Consider the following 12021-nt stretch of genomic DNA (forward strand, 5'->3'; position numbering starts at 1 on the left):
ATGCCGGAATTACAAATGGACCCTGCATGTGATACCGATACAAAGACTCCAAACTAATTGACAAAGATTCTATCCAGTCAAATATATAAAAAAAAGGGGTTGTATTCAGTCAACAGAAACTGTAGGAAAAAATTGATAGCTAACCGAGGTGCAGTTTCATGGGCCCATCATCACCTTTGCCACAAACAAAAAAGAAAAGTAAAGAAAAGAAACTAAGCACATAATTAGGATACAAGAATGACAAAAGCATAAATTGAATTTTTCACTGATTGATAATATTTCTAAGGCCTCATACAGAGAGGTTACATCACTAAATTAGGCCACAAGAAAAAAAGAAAAAAAAAATATATATATATATATATATATATATAAACTAAGAAATAAAGTATGGGCTATCATGAGCCCCTGACAAAATTCTTCAAAAGAAATCATAATAGTCAATGTAGTTCCATAAGCACTGCAACATCAAAAACTGCAGGATTGAGATGCCTTCCTGCGGACAGGAAAAAAAGGTTTCACAAGGTTCAACATCTCTATGTCGACCCTGCAAAAGCACCCAAAGGAAAAAGGCGCTGTATACAAAAAAATCAAGAAGGTATTCGTCTTCTAGGTGCTATGTCCCTGTCAAACTCCCGTATTCGAAATGACTTGGCATTTGCACCATGCTTCCAGTCTCGATCATATCTGAAATGACTTTTTTCTTCACGAGATCTCCTAGGTGCATCCCCAAGCCTGGCATCAATACTTCTGCCATAGTGCTTAGGACTACCTTTACCATGGAACTCAGTTGCATCCTTACTGTGCAGATTATGCCCAGCAAAACCATCTTCTGCATCATAATGAAACCGCTTCACAGAGCCCTCCGTATCATAACGTCTTACAGGATGCAACATCCCATATCTATCCATGTTTTTCCTTCTATCGTCTTCAGTTTCCTCATACCTAGGTCCTCTGCCAGCTCCAACCATTTCAGGAAACCTTCCTGGATGCATTGGTCTATAGTACTCATCTGGTTTCAACCTTCCTGTAGATCCCACTGAATCAAACCTATGACTCCGTGGGAAAATCCTTCCAGGAGATCTTCTTTCTGATATTGGAGCCCGCTGCTTGTAGCCATGGTCCCTAAAATGATCCACTGTGTCTTTCCTATCATCAATCCATCTCGCGGAGTTTGGTGGAGACCCACGACTTCTAGATGTTGTGATAAAACTAATTTCATGTTGTGTTGAGAACCCAGGCCGCCGGTGAGGGGACCTCCCTCTCTCCATTCTAGCATCAGACCTGAAATTTGGGGATCTACTGCGTTCTCTTAAACCCGGTCCACTGCCAACACCACCACTATTTCTTCCCCTGGGAGATGATGACCAAACATGAGGGGAGCGAGTCCTAGATCTTGATGGAGATTTTGTGTGGGACCGGGAGAGATGATTGCTTTCTCTTCTTTGAGCAGGAGAAAAACTTCGTTCCCTTCGAACTATAGAAGGTTCCATACGCATAGAAGAATCATCAGGCCCAGACCTATGATATTTCTCCCTTGGACCTGTACCCACCAATCTTGGACCATATCTTCCAGACCTGCCCCTTCCAACATTAATGTTCCTATCAGGGCTCATGTCTCCTACTGGACCAAGTCGCATATGCATACCAAAAGCATCTTCCCTGTCAGATGGTGATCCTCTTCTTATAAAAGATCGATGCACACCTTGTGAAGAAGCAATAACAGATTGTCTGCGCACCCGAACATTGGGTCCCAAACCACCAGCTTTCACAACTGTGCCATCTGGAGCAACAACAAAGCCACTGCTCTCCACCTTTGCAGCAGCTGCTGCAGCAGCATTCTTTGGCCCAGAGTGTGCAAAGCTGGGAGAACGATGGCGATCTTGGGCCCAATGAGTGGAAGAATCAACCCAGCGATCACCGCCTCGCCCTCTTCCATGTACATGAAACAAAGATCCACCCCTTACAGTCAATTTAGCGGGACTTGGGTCCCTTTCAACTCTGGGATTTGAATGATCAGGGTTGTTGGATCTGAAAACAGAAGAAGTTGAGAGCAACCTATAAACTAATTTATCAATGACAAAACCACAAAGAAGCATATGGAAAGAAACAGATAATATACCTGCTTTCCTGTATACATATTCTGTCCTTTCTAGGCAACCGATCAGAGGATGTAAGCCCCTCAATACGTGATGGAAACTCTCTCCTGGATTCTCCAGCATCAAGTCCATTAACACAAGAACTGGAAGAAATCAATTTAGAGCAGCCATCTCGGTTTTCCATAATCATATTTGCAGAGCCTTCATGATCTTCAGGTAACTGATCCCATCCAGACAATTTTAACCTTGAATTAAATGGTTGCATTGATTCCTTCACAATATCTTTTCTGGAACAACGATCATTATCTGCCATAACCTTGTCAGCACCGGCACACAAGTCTTTATCAACTTCACCATCCATCTCGACCTTACAAATATCATCTTGTTCAGCTTGTCCTCGCAAGTGTTTTCTCACAATCACTGCACTCTTCTTACCAGTTCCTGCTTCCAGAATATTTGTCTTTGATGAACCTCTCATGCCAGGAAAACTATTGGGTTCTTGCATAATCTTCTCCTTTACTTGTTCTCCACTACAATCAACAGAATCATCAGCAGTGGATACATTTTTTTGGCATTCTGCACTCTGTTCAGCTTCTACAGACATGGAGACGGGATAATCAGTCCCTGAGTCAAAGCCATATGCATCTCTATCTGATCCATAATCGACATGCTCAGTTTCCCCTTCTTCACCAGCATCTTCATCCCATGCATGTAAAACAGACTCCCTGACTTCCCCATCCTCATACTGAGAATCATAACCTGCCTGAGGCTCGATCTCATTTCCCGTCCCAACTATGTGATCAGGATCATCATGAGATACATCTGAATCATAATCAACGTCATCAAAATGGTCTTCTTCTAAAGAAATCTTACCAGAACTATTTACAGGATCATCAGCATAGCTTTTGCAGTATTCACGAGAAGTTAAAACATCTGATGTGTCCTCCGACAGAATAGACTGTCCTGACAACTTGGGTGTAAGCTTTTCAGACTCAAATTTGTCAGGAGAATTGGCTTTTTTAGTATCCCCATCCTGAACCTTTCTATCAGCAGAAACTTCCGGTTTACTTTTTCCATCAGGTGGACAACAACTACACAACTCCTCACCATTATATGAAGATAAGGAGGTGTCCACTTTACATGAATTGTCATCAAGTTGCTTAACATCTGTTTTCATCTCCTTTGAGGCATTTCCATCATCATGTGAATCATGACTTTTGACAGCACCCGCACAATCTTCAGTTGGACTATCATCAATCTCACAGGTAGCCTTCTCCGTGGTCACTGCATCAGAGAGAAAAACAGCATGCTTCTCAAGCTGAGAGGTCGTCAAGTAAAGGGATTCACGTTTTTGCACATCAGCATCCAATTCATCTCCTGGCTGCTCAGCAGAAGATGCCCTGGATGTGGTATCTTTTACATTCTCAGGAATTAGTGCAGGTGTGTTAGCTTCAGGACAGACAGAAGTATTGATGCAGCCATCCATTCTACAAATCTGATGAGACAAAAGGCCTTCACTACTCCCTGTATGAGAAAAGCCTACACTCTGGAGTAGGGTATTTTCATCTGCAACGGTACATGCATTTGGAGAAGAAAAATCCAGAACTTTATCAGCAGGAGTGGCAACAGATTCAGAAATGAAGCTAATACTTTCTTGATCATGTAAGGGTTTTGTTTCTTCACCCAGGTCCGCCAATCTCTCTTGTTGAGTATTATGCATCTCAGAATGCATGACCATTTCCTCAGAGCATGTCCCTTTAAAACATCCATCCCGCTTAAGATCCTCAGTAGTTGTTTCATCAGGCCCAGTGGGCATGTTTTTAGAGTCTCCCAAGCTATAGATGTTGTCACCTGCAACACCATCAACCACATCCATAGGTTGAACCATCTTTTCAATGTCATTTTTGGTACTTCCAGGCTCCCTCTGCACATCACAACTTTCCAAGTGTTCCAGCTTTTCACAGTCTCTAACATCCTTGAAGACACTACCAACAACATTTTCCTCAGAACCCACAATGGGGTCATCAGAAGGTTTCTCCCATGCATCCATCACAGTATTCAAGTCCCAATGTGACCTATCATCACGTGAAGAAGACCCAACCTTTCTCTGTGTTCCATCAATATTGTTGCTTGTAAGACCCGGAGAAACAGGTGAAGAATTAGATGTAGAAGAGTCCCCCATTTTCAGTCCACATGTGCTCTCCTTAGAATACGAATTGGCTGTCTGTAATGAGGCTGTAATTTCTTGTGAGGCAGTTCCTTTATTTGAAATTTCACTGCAGTTGATGGAATGGTCCTGGTGTGATTCTTTTGGCAAGAACAATGCAGAATTCAGCCCCACTTGAGAAGGCCTTTCCCATGCAGAAGATTCTTCAAGCATCGATGAATCCTCTTCAGCATTACTAGAGCAACCTCTTATACTATTATTACAGGCAGCAGCCGCCAGTATTGAAATACCAGAGAAATCTTCACTGTCACCAAGCTTTTCATTAATTTCTTCTGGAGTCTTCCCGTTAACAATAACTTCACCATCAACAACTTGATCCAAATTAGTTGTGCCCAATTCCATAACCTGCTTCCCAACATCTGAACTACAAGATGACTCCTGTCCTGGAGCATTTTCACTCTTTACAAGTTGCTCAGATTCATCAGTGCATGGAGAAAGTGGCCAGGGGGGTGGTGATGGAGATCGGAACAAAAATCTCCTTTTCTTAATCGGTACATGCTCCACTTTGTCACTGAAGCGGTGCCCAAGGATGGTTACTCCAAGCTGCCAAATAAAACAAGGAATGTGAAAACACCATGAAAATACATGCAGTGCTTGCACTGCTAAAGCACTAAAACCGAAAATTTGTAGAATGTAGAAATAACCTTCTCCGATTCAGAAATTGGCATGTCCTCAACCCTTGTGTCCTTATCAATCAATTCTGTGCTTCCCTTCAAGCTTCTAGGAATAGGTTTCCTAGCTCGCCTAGATGCACTCCTGTTACCTTTTGAAACAGTCTTCCAAGACAAGTCAGGATCGATCACACTTGTAAGCTCCAGGCTTGCTGTGCTTAGCATGCTACCAGATTCTGACTTCCTTCCATCAACTAATTTTTTGCCACCACAAAATTTGCAGGATGCTGCTCCAGTTCTCCGTTTTAGCTCAAGAGAAGAGGCTTGACCCCCAGTGCAAGAACAAAAGCGAATCTGCAAGTTAACAAGCATGTAGTCCATTTAGAGTTTAGACACTAGGATGATGCATGTATGCACATGTAGTCAGGATTTAAAACAAGGCCAAGTACCCCTCGAAACCAACCATTGATTCAGACCTCTCATTGTCCTTGCTGTTTGGAAAAAAAAAACAAAGAACCAGATCACTTCCTAATAACCATAGCAGGATTCTAAGCAACTGAAGACCATGTTGCCTGCAGAAAGTATGAGGTTTAGATCATTAGCAGCACCAGACAAAACACAAGAAATAGAACATAGAAGTACAATTATTTAATCCAGTAAACAGCTTCATTAACTATACCCAAAACTGATAACAAGACTGCCACTACATGCCTCCAGAGGTCATTACCTGGAGGCAAATCGTGTTTATCAGCCTTGAAGGCCTGAATGCAACTCCCTTGATTCACACTGTGGCTTTGTAACATTGCCGAAACCTAAAAGTTGGATTTAGGGCTTCTTCAAAGCCTACTAAAGAGGACAATAAATATCATAATATATTACTTCAACAGCTGAGATTAACTCCCAAAATTGAAAATTGACAAACGATCTCCCATCCAACATCATTTCCACCATATGACTAGTAGCAAAACGAAGCAGCAGGACTATTATTACATGGGCAAGTCCAAAACAAGTCAAATGATCTCTCCCAAGCAGCCACATCGAAAACAATAAATAGGCCAATCCATGTACAGAAGAACCTTTTTCTTCATCTAAACAAAAGCTTGAACCCAAATCATTTTATGAACCTCTTCAATGGTTAAAATCAACAAAGCAGCGACTTCAAGAAAATCAATTATACTCTGTTTTCGGTTACTAACAGGGCATTATAAAAACATGACTGGTTTTTTTGCCCTGACCTCAATAACCTTCACCTATGGTCAAAGCCCCAAAAGTCCTTAAGATCTCTGAAGACATAGATGAAACAACGATAAGCGTTCCCCTTCAGCAGATAAACAGACAGTATAATTATTAGGAAACCTATGTTTAGTACAAACTAGGGGATGGAGTCGGCATACACCCAGTTGGACGAACAGCAGATGATAGATCCTGTTGGCCTAATACTATTTTGGGATATGGAAATCAGCGCCCTTGAGTGTTTACTACGTGGTATTCGCATAAGCAGGGCCAAGAGAAGCACGACTAACACCTCCTTCGCCAAGAAGACAAGGAATCTTTATGCGTTCATGGTATAATAGAGAAGGCTCGCCTACTCTAGAAAGGTGTGTTCAAAGCAAAAGCAAAATAAACGCCACTGCCACAGGGAACCCAGATCCAAGACGAAGATCCAGGACGATGGCGTTTCTTCGCACATGATAAAATAATTAGACCAGCCCTCGGCAAATGGGCAGAGGCTCAGTGACATCAATCCCAGAGATTGCAGGCGAAGCAAAAGATGCATAATCCAGGCCAACATGGAGAACGGCGAGTGCCAACAACAAAAGCTACGTTGCTCCATTTCAAGTTGCAGCTTCCTTCGCCGAAACCTAAATTTCCTACAGGCCGAACCGATCTAGGGCAAAACCCTAACCGTGAAAGCTTCTATCAACAAAAGCACCGCAGCTATCAGTCGATTCTTCGAAACCCTATTATTACTCCCTTGTCCGCTCTGTTTTGGCTTCAACATGTTTCAACTACTTGGAGCTGATAATGTACTCTTCTGAACTTAGAAAAACCTGTAAGATCCTGTGAACGATCAAAGCCTTCGCTCTTCGAGCAAGCAGAGCTAGTGATCCAAAGGTGCAATCGGCAATCAACAGGGAACAGATCCCTTCCTTTTTTTTTCTCAATCGACGAAAAACAACCAAAAAAACATGTAAATCAAGAGCTAGGGTTTGAATACCTGAAATCGATCTTCTGGATCGTATGAAAAACGCGGAGGCGAACGAAACCTACGGCGATGAAACCTGCAATTTATTTCTTCTGCCGAGGGAAGTAGAGAAAAAAGAGAATAGAAAATCCCAACGAAAAACCAAAATAGACTCGTCGAGAATCTTCAAATCCTGAAAGCGGCGCGGCTACTGATATAAGAAACAACGCCGTCTTCTTCTTCTTCGTTTTCTTCTTCTTCTTTTCTTGTTACTGGACTTAGATTCGATCATTCATGGATGGATTGTTCGCTGAGGTTTCCTTCCACACATTCCTTTTTCAATACGCCAAATCCTTTCCTCCTTTCCTCCAATCTTGAATATCTTTTCTTCCCCGGCTGTATCTGTGTATGTTTGAGCGCTTCCATCCTTTACCACGTATTTATGGTTTTCCTCGTGACTAAAGTATCCTCATATTTCTCTTTATATACCCAAAAGCACCCCTTACCTCCCCTAGCGATTAGCGATCTCGTTCTCGAATCGGCTCCACCTCTGCAAGTCAACACCCGCGATGATGGCCAGTGACTTTGTGGTGGACTCCCTTACAAGTTACTAACCTCCGTTCGTGATATGAAGGCACGTGGCGTAACAGAATCAATATCAGAAGACGCAGGGTCTACCGTTCCACCGTAAACCGCACGATCTACATCCAGGATGAATACACGTATCCATTTTCTTGTTGAGGGAAGACCTCCCGTAAGATTTCTCATTGCATCAAGCTCAGGCCATCGTCGGCACACTGCACCTGCACGGGCGACGGGCCTCAATATTTGGGCTGGCAATTTTCACCCCAACCCATTGACATACCCTTTCTCATATGGTTCGGATCAGAGGAGAGGAAAAGGGTCAGGGTGGGGTAGGGGTGCATGTGAGTTGGGTTGGGCCGTGTTTATGATCAACCCATGTCCAACCCTAAGATTTGGGCTTAAAGCCCGATTAGGGACCAAATCCAAGGCCAAGCCTGATCTTTTCAACCCCAACCTAATTTGTATTGTAATTTGATGCACTCCGGTTGGGTTTGGGCCTAGGTTGGGATTGGATTGGTCAATGAACTATCTCTAAAACTATACATGTATTTCTATATTTTATGTAAATATGTATATAAATATGCATGTATATATAAATACATATTTATATATCTATGTATGTATGTTTATAATTAGGATGGACTTGGGCCGGGTTTATGCTACCTAAGGGCTTGTCCTGGGTCCAACCTAAAAAATAAAAAAGCCCAAAGTCTTGGGCCTGATGACCAAAAATTCAAGCCCAACCCATGTAATTTTCTCATCTTGGGTTGGATCCAACAAGTTGCACCCCTAGGGTGGAGTTGGGTCAAGGGTACCCAAGGTTGTAAAGGGTGAAGGTCGATTGGATCGAGGGGAGGGTCAAAAGTAAATTTCTTTATATCAATTAGGGTTTGAAGTTGTTACTCTATTAGGGTTTTGTTTTCTTAGTTCTCTATTCAGCCATTAGAAGTCACCATTGAAGCCACTACATTATCAAGGTTTGAAATTTTTTTTCTCAATTCTCTATTTCACCGATGAAAGTCACCATCATGGTTTTGAAAAAATAGGACTAGATGGTTGGATCGGTTGACCTGGGAACCGGTCAGGTAACCAATTTTGTTTCACCCTAAAACCGCTTTTGGCCAAAAACCATTGATTTAGTTAGCGACCCACTGACCCAGGTGGTTGAACCGTTGACTTAGACGATGTTTTTTGGTTGTTTTTTTTTTAAGTCAAAACGGGTCATCCATTCAAACCATATGGGTAGACTATTCAACACGGGAATCGGTCCCTAGAATGGTTCTATGTTGAGTCCAGTTTTTAAAACCTTACTCATCATTGAAGCTACTACTATGATGTTAGTGTTTGAATTGTTTTCTCAATTCTTTGTTCTGCTAGTGGAAGTCACCATTGAAGCTATTACTCCAATGTTAGAATTTGAAATTTTTTCTCAATTTTTTGTTATGCCATTAAAGCTATTAGGGCTAGGGTTAAGGGAAGGAGTCCAGATTTGCTCCTCATAGAGCACACCTCACACCGACCTCACAGCATGTCCTAGCCACACATCAAGAATATGTCCAGTACTTGTATTTATTATTTATGGAGAAATATTTCCAATATAGGGTGGAATGTGGCTGTGAGGTCGGTGTGAGGCGTGCTCTCTTAGGAGCAGATCCCAATTCTAAGGGAAGGGTCAAAAGTAAATCTCATTGCTATTGTTTCTCAGTTATTAAGGGCATATTTGACAATGTTCCCATTTGTTTTTGTTCTTTTAGTAATGCCAGTGCTAGAACAAGAATTTTATTTCTTGCTCCTCAGGAATAATTGAGGCATTTGACAAATTTCCCTTTGAGAATTGATTTTTGTTCTACAAAAACAGAAACAATGTATGGATAACGAAACGATTTCTTAACATTAGTTCTATAAATTCATCCCCATTAAGTCTAAAATTAAACATGTTTCACGCCAAAATGATGTGTTTAAAATTGATCATTGGGGATAGTCTTCCAAGAGGAGATGATCATTGCAATAGTTATTGATAAAAAAAAAAAAAAAGTATAATTTTAAGATGAAGAAACAGAGCATCCAATGATCCAATGTAAAAAACGACAAGGAAGACAAGCTTACCTGTGTACGTGATTCTTATTGGAAAAGATGAGTTTTTGGTCATTGTCCAATCCTTGGCATAGCCTCAACTTCTGGCTCCCTGGTTTGTAGCAGTAGAAGCTTGAACGAATGAAGATAGAGAGTTGGAGTTTATAATTATGCATGAAATGACAATGTTAACCCTTCTCTCACGTGGGAACACCATGCACGTAGGGGTGGCAACAGGGCAGGTTTGGGGAGGATTTTGTAAATCATAGACCCTACTCGCTTCCTTAAACTTTCCAACCCATAGTTGGTTGGATTTTGAGAATCCAAACCTCCCCGCATTCAAGGGTAGGGGCGGATTGGGTGTAAAGCTTGCATCTAATTTCCTATTATTTCCTGTTATATATAAGCAATAAATAAGTAAAATAACACAAATAAACATCAAGATTTTTAATTATTTGATTAAGACATGTAAGAACACATAAACTAGCAATTATCCTTTACATAAAATTCAAAATATTATTAAATTCAGCACCTAGTACATAAAGTTTGTATGCTTCCCAACAATATGTGGGTCGGGTTTAGCCTAAAACTATACCCAACCTATACCCGTAGGAGTTGTAGAATCTCAAAACCCGTCATTTATGCAAGAAAACCCGACCCCGTCAGGGAGGGTAGGTATTTTGTTTTTAAAACTATACCCAACAATATTTTGTTTTTAAAATGCTCTAAGGTAGAGGATCTAAGTTTCAACAACAAATTCAGTATTCATGAATCGTCCTCGTGGAAAATTCTGCAAACAACTCAGTATTAGTTGCATACTTGCATTTTTGAGAATTCTGTGTATTAGTTGCATACTTGCATTTTTGAGAATTCTGCAAACACTTAGGCTATGTTTGGTTTGAAGGAAAAGATAGGGAAAGGAAGGGAAAGACAGGGAAACCAAAACAAGCTTTATAAAGATTTACCTACCTTTCTCTACATTTTCCTTCAAACCAAACATAGTCTTAAGAACCTCTGCAATCAGATGAGTATGATTAGGTTCTACAGGTCCTGATGAGTATTGATGAAGGAAGATTTGGCCCGACCTCGTAATTACGCAACACGTGGCAAAGGCAACAGCTCGGCACAACAGCGTGCCTAAGGCGAGAGTACCAAGAGGAGGAACCAGTGGTCCGAACTCCCTACTAGGAGCCCGAACTCTCCCTTAGGCCCCAAGTCAAACTCAAATGACAGTAACCCGAACTAGCCTGCCCTATGGCAGCTCGAGACACTCCTCTGAACTAGCCTGCCCTATGGCAGCTCGGGACACTCCTCCGAACTAGCCTGCCCTATGGCAGTTCGGGACACACCTCCGAACTCAAGACTTCACCCCGCTCACAACTCCAGCACTTCGCCTCCAGGACACCAAACTGAACAACTGTACCATGCCTGACACCGAGGAAGTTCGTATCCAGGGGCGGCGTACCTGACTGACTCGGGATCAGACGCTTGACAGTCGCACTTCAAACGGCCACCTGCCACCGCCACCTGCCACCGCCATCTCCGGTTACAGAGACGGCTCCGATAAGGAGCAGTGGCGGTTCTGTCCCAGCAGAAGGGATGACACCCGAACTAGCAGAAACACAGAAGTAATCATACCCGACCTGACAGAAGCCTCGGAGTGAGTGCGCGAAGTGGTTATAAAAGGCCCCCTACCCCCAACAACAAGGTATGTGAACTTTGCGCCATCTGGTCTTTCTCTAGCCTTTGAGAGAATACTAACTTGAGCTTCGGAGTTATCTCACCGGGTTCCCCCGGAGTTCCCTCATCTTCTCTGCTTCAGGCTCCCCATTGCTCCAATCAGAGACAAGATCATTGACAGCTAGGACCGGCCGGATTGCGCACCATCAATTGGCGCCGTCTGTGGGAACGCTTCTAAAAACCTCCCTCTAAAAATTTCGTAGCCTCCTCTTCTTCCAAAAACCTCCCAACACCCACGGCTTCCTCCAACAATGTCGGACGTGGTGCAGAAACGGACACCACCGGGGAACAACTCCAAGTTCTCGTGGTGTGCATCAGGCAGTTCACCATCCCTCTTTTAGTGGATGGGATCCCCAGCCTGAATGCGCCACAAGCAGTGGCGCCGCTGAACCTTCCTGCCTTGAACGTCTCTCTTCCACTCCTTATTGAAGCAACCTTCGCTGAACCAACTGTTGTCCCACTGGCGACCCGCCAGAACCAGCTGGACGACCTAATGCAATGCAT

The 12021-nt window shown here is 42.7% G+C and overlaps 1 protein-coding gene across 4 annotated transcripts; it reads right to left on the reverse strand.

Annotated features, from left to right (window-relative positions):
- Positions 1-238: 238 nt before the first annotated feature.
- On the reverse strand, positions 239-7533 carry LOC148879858 (uncharacterized). Of its 4 annotated transcripts, none has more exons than XM_088961570.1 (5): positions 7153-7533; positions 5398-5506; positions 4968-5288; positions 2120-4866; positions 239-2028 (listed from the first exon to the last, which is right to left on the reverse strand). In XM_088961570.1, exons 2-5 carry the CDS (start codon positions 5398-5400, stop codon positions 588-590), a joined length of 4512 nt encoding a protein of 1503 aa, XP_088817696.1. In that variant the 5' UTR covers positions 5401-5506; positions 7153-7533; the 3' UTR covers positions 239-587. The 4 variants fall into 4 exon arrangements, with proteins under 4 accessions (XP_088817696.1, XP_088817697.1, XP_088817695.1 ...); XM_088961571.1 differs by having other exon boundaries at positions 5384-5506; XM_088961569.1 differs by having other exon boundaries at positions 5662-7533.
- Positions 7534-12021: the final 4488 nt, after the last annotated feature.

The sequence above is a fragment of the Nelumbo lutea genome, chromosome 1, assembly GCF_056320005.1.
Source record: "Nelumbo lutea isolate HS-2025 chromosome 1, American lotus-T2T, whole genome shotgun sequence".
Taxonomy (NCBI): domain Eukaryota; kingdom Viridiplantae; phylum Streptophyta; class Magnoliopsida; order Proteales; family Nelumbonaceae; genus Nelumbo; species Nelumbo lutea.

Excerpts from the sequence above, each read along its gene's own strand:
- LOC148879858 (XM_088961570.1), bottom strand. Across the intron at positions 4,867-4,967 it reads CAATTTCTGAATCGGAGAAG|CTTGGAGTAACCATCCTTGG; the intron begins GTTATTTCTACA and ends TTTATTTGGCAG. Across the intron at positions 2,029-2,119 it reads ATATGTATACAGGAAAGCAG|ATCCAACAACCCTGATCATT; the intron begins GTATATTATCTG and ends TTCTGTTTTCAG.